Source organism: Athene cunicularia (genome assembly GCF_003259725.1).
Source record: "Athene cunicularia isolate RWA chromosome 1 unlocalized genomic scaffold, athCun1 chr1_part1, whole genome shotgun sequence".
In the NCBI taxonomy this organism is placed as follows: Eukaryota; Metazoa; Chordata; class Aves; order Strigiformes; family Strigidae; genus Athene; species Athene cunicularia.
Window position 1 is genome coordinate 20,835,731 of NW_020799091.1, and position 8,045 is coordinate 20,843,775.

The 8,045-nt window shown below is 45.5% G+C and overlaps 1 protein-coding gene across 1 annotated transcript; it reads left to right on the forward strand.

Annotated features, from left to right (window-relative positions):
* Positions 1-608: 608 nt before the first annotated feature.
* On the forward strand, positions 609-1,911 carry RASL11A (RAS like family 11 member A). Its single transcript, XM_026859503.1, has 2 exons — positions 609-755; positions 959-1,911. Exons 1-2 carry the CDS (start codon positions 609-611, stop codon positions 1,409-1,411), a joined length of 600 nt encoding a protein of 199 aa, XP_026715304.1. The 3' UTR covers positions 1,412-1,911.
* Positions 1,912-8,045: the final 6,134 nt, after the last annotated feature.

Below are 8,045 nucleotides of genomic sequence, written 5' to 3' on the forward strand. Positions count from 1 at the left end.
CAGGTGTCTGCACAGCTCTTGGCATCCTCTGGGCCAGTCAGGACACGCCAGCACAGCATCTGCATTTGGGATGCCAGCCACTCTTTTGTCTATGAGGGCCACAAACATGCTGAGTCCAGGACTGCACCGAGAAGGGGTTCACGTGGGAGTGAACACTGGGACTGTTTCCCCCATCTGATACATACAACGGGAAGATTAAAAAAGCATGAGTTTTTTTGTACATCCTCAGGGCAGCTGCCTACCTGCCTCCCCCTGGGAATGAGGCTGGAAGTCTCTGCACATCCCCTGCACCCACCCGGGCTCTGCAGCCTGCAGCCCCTTTGCACAGGCACGATTCCTCCTCCCGTCCTTTCACTGACCTTCCCGGCCACACACAATATTAGCACTTACACTGCCTACATGGCCCTCAGGAAATCTCAGGCCTCTGTGTCACTAATATGCTAAAACCAACAAAGCTGACAGTTCAGAAGGCAGCTTTCTAGCTGCTTCTCCAAGAGACAACTGGAAATTTTGGCAGGGCCTTTGGCAGGGAACCAGCTGCAATGGTTTGAAACAGTAAAACCTGGAATGGAGGAGACAGCTCAGCCTCCACCTCCTAATTAGGCTTCATGGAACAGAGACAAAACACTAAACTGAAACATAACGGCTTGTGCCTGACGGCTCTCTGCTCCCCAGGCAACCTCTACTCCAGGCTAGTCCGTCTGGACGGGGACCACGTTGCCATGCAGATCCAAGACACGCCGGGATGCATCCAGGTACGGAGACGCTTCGGATCGATGATCGGTTCCTCTGCCAGCTAAAGGCTCGGTTTTTGAGCTCCGGCTTCCTACAAGGCCAGACGTAGTCTCCTAGGACAGAGCTCGGGCTTCTCTTTGGACCTGTTTAACGATGCTGTCTATGATTCAGGCCTTATACTCTCACAACCCGGTGCCAGATTTGTGTCTCTGTTGTACTGCAGGTGCAGGAAGACTGCGTGCAGGTGCTGGACTCCCTGACCAGGTGTGTGAAGTGGGCAGAGGGCTTCCTCCTGGTCTACTCCATCACAGACTACAGCAGCTACCAGTCAGTCCGACCTCTCTACCAGCACATCCGTAAGGTCCACCCAGATGCCAGGACTCCCATCATTATCGTGGGGAACAAAGCAGACCTCCTCCATGCCAGGCAAGTACAGGCAAAAGAAGGACTACAGCTGGCAAATGAACTGGGCAGCCTGTTTTTGGAAATCTCCACAAGTGATGACTCCCAAGGCGTTTGTGATGTTTTCCAGTATCTTTGCAAAGAGGTCAGCAAACTACAGCATGTGGGCAGCACGGACAGGAGGCGGTCATCCATCATCCCTCGTCCCAAATCTCCCAACATGCAAGATCTAAAGAGACGTTTCAAACAGGCTTTATCTTCCAAAGTCAAATAAACCCCTCCCATGAGATCTTGTGTGACTCGACAGACTTTATTTTTGTAAACTAGTTAATAAAAATCTTTATTTTTGTACTAATGTCAGCAGTATGGAAGTAAGTATGTTGAAGCTTGCAGTTTTGTTGCCATTCTCTGTTTGACTGGTTGGGTAATTTTTACAAAGGAAAAAAAAAAACAGCTGCATAGCAACTAAATAGAGGTAGTTGGAGAAAGGAAATTTTTCCAGGAGGTTTTGATTCTATTTCTGGTTTGGTGCTGGGATTTGATGTTTTAAACTGCTCAAATGACTTTTTTTGGGCCTCAGTTTCCTGTTTGTAAAATGGGAGTGATGATGGTGTAACACTCACCTTTATAAAATGCTTGGAAAGATTTTGAAGGAAAGCTTTATATGGAGAGGGAAAAAAGGCTTTATTAAACATAAAAATATAAAACTGTCTGTAAGAATTCTGATTATAATAGATTCTCTGTTCTCCCTCAATGACAGCTGTTTTTGCTTGCACCTATAATCACATGAATGATGATAAGCTGTTGGGAATGAGTTTGAATTTCTGATGTGCTTTAGAGATCTATCCCACAGAATTAATCTTTTGAGCCCCAAGCATTTAACAGGAGGGTTGAGTTTCTTGTAGAGATCACCATGGGACAAAGTGCTGAGCAACCCTCAGCAGAGGAGTGTGTGGGATGCTTTCTCTGGAGATGTGTGATAGGAAGGACTGATGTGTAGGTTCGCTTAATAGAAAACAGCTATATTTAAAAGGAATCACATCTGTATCTTCCCCAGGGCAATTTTGTAGCCATTGAAAACAGGTCAGACATTTTACTCATTTCACATTAGTTCTAAACCATACTAGAGTGTTTTTTATTAATTGCTTGCTGGATGTCTGAACATGGAACATGGGTTTTGCACTTCAAATACGTCTCTGAAGTATGTGCATGGTATTGGTGAAAAATAAAGCTCTGTTCCATGTTGAGTAAGAAGTGTGGAAATGGAGTAGTCTGCACAGAGGGAAACTGGCTGTCCCCACTCAAGCACAACTCCAGTAAAACTGAATTTATATTTCTTTTTTTAATCTCACAGATTAAGTCCAAAGACTGTTTTCTTCCCTTCTGTCAGGAAAGGCAGGTAGCTGCTGAGTAAGTCCCTGTGCTGCAAGGACACTGCTGTGCCTTAGTGGTTTCTGACCCCTGGGACTTGAAGCTTTCTGGGACAGCTCCATTCTTGATCTGCAGATGAAAGTCTTTCTGATAGTGGTAATCCAGGGAAGGGTAACTGAACAAGCTAAGGATGATGCTCTGTGAGGAAGCACCAGAGGCCTCTGTTAGAACTGGGTAGAGGTGTGGAGTGCCAGCAGCACTATTCGCCATCCAGGGCCACGTGCACAATGTCAATCCAGACACATTAGCTGTGTATCTCCTCTCTGAAGGCTCTGTGCTGCCCTACCAAAGGGAATGGGGAGAGCGGAAGGGAGGCAGCTCCAGACCTGCAGGAAATGACTGAAACTGGGCCTGCAAATTGGGTCCAAAACTTGAGTTAATTCATGGAAGTGCATGGTGACAGCCTGGACAAATCAAAGTACTGTTTAAGCACATACTCCTTTGCTGTGGGACTTCCTCTGCCAGGCCCAGGACTCTGAGGGGAGCAGGGGGATAGTGTTGATGAGAATGAGTATATCCCTGGCAGACTCGAACTTAGCACATGGGCCACATGTTCATGGGGAGATTTGAAGGGGAGATGAAAAATTGCAAGTGGAATATTTATGCAGCATTTCACTGTCCTGAAATCAGTGACAACAAATTATTTCCAAGAGAAATTACCACCAAGATACAGTTTAGGTTGTTATTTAAACTGTAGATTTTGTCTTTGGAAATGATGAAGCTGGATTTTCTACTCATGTATCCAGTAGAGTTCCACTGAGCAAGTTGTTAAAGGTATACAGCTCATACATGGGCACAAAATATGCTAAAAAGGCAAGTAACATGTACTGGACCTGTCTACATCTCACCATGGACCTCAAAGGCTGGGTGAAAAAGAGTGTTAGGCACCAACTTCCAGTGCTTCCCACTGCCCTGGTGAAGCAGGAGCTCGAGGCCCTGCTGTGGTACAGGGAGAGAATTTGTACAGGAGCTGGTGGACAGGCGGCGGGGAGGAATGGGCAGGAGCAGGAGGGTAAATACAGTTATTTGCCCTATCTCTGCTAAGGGAGAATCTAAAGAGATGCCCCTCATTATGTAGGCACCCACATTCAGGTGGAAGTGCAGACACCCTCCTGTCCCCTCCCCAAGCTCCCCATGCTGTTGGGCTGGTTCAGCTGCTTGTTGGGAGCAGGATGAGGCCCGTCGGGGTTGTAATGGGAAATCTCACTGGCTAAAGCATGCCCATGGCAAGGAGGTAAGGCTGCTCTGACCTGCCTCCAGTCGAAGGCAGCAGCTGAGCTGGGGCATTCTACATAATGCTTTTTGGTACAGGTACATAAATTAGGTATTTAAGCTGTTTGCCAGAATTTGCCCTGGCTGGCACAGATTTAGCTTCACCCAGAAGTTTTCAGCCTGTGTGACCCTGAGCTGGCAGACAAAGCACAGGAGAATCCCACTGGCTTCCAACTCTTTTTGCCCTGGCATTTTCTTCAGTCCTGGGCAAGCAGACAAAGAGGGGCACAGTGGGAAGGGAGGCAAAAGCATCTCTCAAGTGCTAACAGAGGAGTTCCAAAGCCTTGTTTCTCTTGGGCCAAGGCCACTTGTGACCTCCCTACTGAATACTTGCCATCACCAGTCTCTAAGCCCTTCACACAGAGGCCAGGATGGCTTCAGGAGAGTAAGTGGGGCATGGCCCAGCCTTTCTCCTTGATCAGAGGGAAATATGCATCTGCCTCCTTCCTCCCACCATCTTCATTATAAAACAGAATCACAGCAATTTACTCTGACAAGACGGATGAGTGGGTTTTCAGAAGCAGGGACGTGTGCGGCATCACGCACTATTATGGCTGCTACTACATCAGCATCTCCCCGCTGTTGGGCTATTTTGTCTAGTTATCGCCCAGCACTGAAATCAACCAGTAATGCTTTAAGACTTCATGAATTTTAAAATAGCTGCTGCCGTCAATCTGTTCCGTGTGCTTCAGTTCAGGAACTGCAGATCCCTAGACAAGAGATAGGGATGTTTTCTTCAAAAGGCTTTAGAGATGTCCCCTCACTTTCTGCACTGCTTTATCAGCCTGGACACAGGCTGCTTCCTTGCTGCCTCTTGGCAGGGACTTGGCTATCAGCACACATGATGGTCAGTGCCACAGGTCCATGCTGCATTTCTGTGGTTTGTTCAGATGAAAGACTGTGGACAAGACCGACCATGGACAGGAGCTGGGTTCCAGCTTCAGACAGGGAACAAAAGTGGTCGAGGCATGAATGGACAGATGACTAGAAACAAATCTGCATCCCATGTCTGGACCTCATATAAAACAATTTTATTCCTGGAGGACTTCAGTAGCTTTTGGTGAAGCTGCTGTTTATTTAGGAAAGTCTGAGTAGGTTCAGCATAAAGTCCTTTAGGGGAAGTTGACCTTTTGCAGCAGTTGTTGCACTTGGCACATGACTACTGGTGATTCACACCAGAAAGACAGTAGGATCTCTTCAGTTGCTCCTAAAGCCAGGACCCAAAGTCAGTTGTCCTTCTAGGAGCAATATCTCCAGGGGTGATGGTGCTGCTGCATCACTGCACATGCAGTCCTCCAAAGAGCCGTCTTCCCAAGGTACTTTCAGAGTGATGTCCCTGAAAAGCTTACTATGAGTTAGAGCATGGCTCACAAAACAGCAGCTCATCCAGCAGCTTGGATTTTGGGTAATTAGTAACAATTCAGATTTCCAGAAAAGCCCATTGATACTCACACTTGCTCTTCCACAGCTCTCATCTTTCCACCTATCTAAAAAGAAGGAGAAGGCAATGCCTTTTTACTGAAAATTATTTTGAGATAATTGGTTTATGAAGTTTTCTTACTACATTCATTGCTTGATGCTCTTGACTGAAATAAGTATAAATACATGTTGTGACTTGTTATGCCAGTGTATAATTGTGGAGCATAGCCAGTTATATACTATCTTCCCACACTATCAAAAGGAAAATTAGGATATAGAAATTGAGCATCCATTTCACTGGCCTATGTTACTTGATTTACAACTGAAAAGCTACGTAATAAAGTTTGCATAATGATTATAGACCTTCATAGATGTCACAGCTGCTGTTTTTAAAAATGCACTTGGTTGCTATTCGTATTTTCCTTTCTTGACTGAAAATAACCATCTGTAGGAGAAATCCTCACCCAGAGGCCCTCATGGTGTGAGCTGCTGTGTAAAGGCAGCTGCTTTAGCCCCAGAGCCTCATCCTTTGGGCTTTGTTGGGTAAGTGCTTGGGCAAAGGCATCAGCCCACATGCCCAGTCCTGCAGGGTCACGGTTCAGCGAGCTGTATTTTGCTCTTGTTCTGTGCACAGTATTGCCATTAAAATGTATTTGTCCAGGAAATTGCGCAAGGTTATTTGTCAACCTGCATTACTGGGAAGTGGTAATTAATTCTTGAAGCTGGAATATTTATCTTCTAAGGTATTTGGCTCTTTCCCCATTACTAAAAACATCCTTTTCTCAGGTTTCAAATGGTCCTTGTAAACATTTCATAGTAATTTCCCCCTTTGGGTTAGTAAGCCAGTATCAGCCAATATTGTTTCTGGGAGCAGCTCTGAAAAGAGGGGACTAAACTCTCCCCCAGCTGGGGCAGTGAGGTGAATTACAAACTCTGGTCCCCTCATGCAAACAAATCCCAGAGCAGGCAAAGCGGTGTGCCTGTTGTCTGGGGCTCACAGACCTGAACCCTTCCAGGAGACTTTAAGAACACGGTTTGACCTGAACCACACTTGGGAAGCAGACTTCCCACTGATACATTTGCTTTTGATATTGAGAAGTCTGAAGGTCTCTTTAACTCTAGAAAATAACAACTGGAAGAAGCCTGAGGAGTGCAGAGATCATGGAAAAACCACAGTGACAGCAGCATGGTATTGGCAGCCCCTTAGGATCTGAAACAGCTAAGGAGGTGTTGCCTACCTGTTATGCAACAGCAGGCAATAAATATGGATACAATTAGGCTGATTTGGGTGAAAATAGATGGGTTGCACTCAGCTGCTGGGAAGGAAAAGTCCTGGCTGTCACCCACCACACCCAGTGCCAGCTGCCCCCCCAGACCCCAGGAGTTAGCCATGAGTCCTGCCAGCAGATAGGGGGGACTCCCCTCACCTGAACTGAGACATCTGAGCAACTTCTGAGCAAAGTGTCCTCTACAGACCATGAACATCTGTCCATTTTACTCCTCCACTGGGAGGAACCACCCTGCATTAAGTCTCCATCTTGGGCAGCTTTCCCCCTGGTCTGTGCACTCCAGCAATGAGGAGACAAGTCCATGGTCCATATTTATAGCATATCCTCATTATTCCACCTCTGAACTGAGTTGGGAAAAAGGTGGCCCAGGCTTTAGACATGAAGTAACCATCAACACATGCAGAAGGGACATTTGAGGATTTTATATCAGAACTATGATATTTTTTACCCTTTCTCTCACCCCTTCATGTCTCAGAGAGTATGTAGAGGCTAAACCACAGGGCTTTGTTTGGATTTATTGCATTCTTCAAAGTGTCCAGTATCCCATTCAAGTGGCAATGTCCCTGCAGATTAAAAGTGCTTAAAACACATTGGTCAAGAGGGAATTTTTCCATCTGTCTGAGTGCTGCTCACATATGTCCTATTAAAAGACCTCTTAATGTACCGTTGTGTGGCTGTTGCACAACAAGGCTTTGGCTGTCATTTAAAATGTGCAGATGAGCTACAGCACCTGCTCTGTGCTAGGGGCTCCCCATCCCTTGGCCACCCAACAGGGGGAAAGATGCTGTAACATTTAAGGAGGACCTCAAGTAAGCACTGGTACTTCTGGAGTGAGGACAAGCAGGTCTTCTAATTGTAATTCTGCAGGTGGGTCTGACACCATTTTCCTTTAAACAGGTACCAGCAAGAGATTTGCTTTTAAAAAGGTATATAAAATTTAAAATCTGGAGTTTTATATAGTTTTCTGGCACATAATAAATGGATGCAGATGGAGCGTGACTTCTGGAGTCCCTTTGGTATTTAAATAGAAAGATACAAACGCAAGAGGTAGTCTGAGACTCACGTGCCTATCTCATGTCAATGATCATGGCGTAGAGGAGCCTAATAGAATTAAGGGTTATTGACAGGTGTTAGAGGTCTGTGCTAATTCAAACTCATACCTTGAAGATAAAATATGCATCTTATTGTTGAGATGACTGCTAATTTTGGTTCTGGTTTTGAATAATGGAATAGCATTATTAGTCTGATGTAAAACTGCCCATATTTCTTATGCAAAATTACCATCTCAGTAGTGAAAGAATGTACTTTGATTTGCTTAGATACTAAAGAACAGCGGACAATAAATATGCATGCAATTAGGCTAATTTGAGTGAACAAAGAGGTATTGCCTAATATAGCAAAAATTTCAAGAACTGGTGCATCAGGTGCAATGAGTTGTTTTCCCTGGCTTTTGATTGTTTCAGCGATTTCTGAGCAAGCTTGCTTAGAAGACGTTAT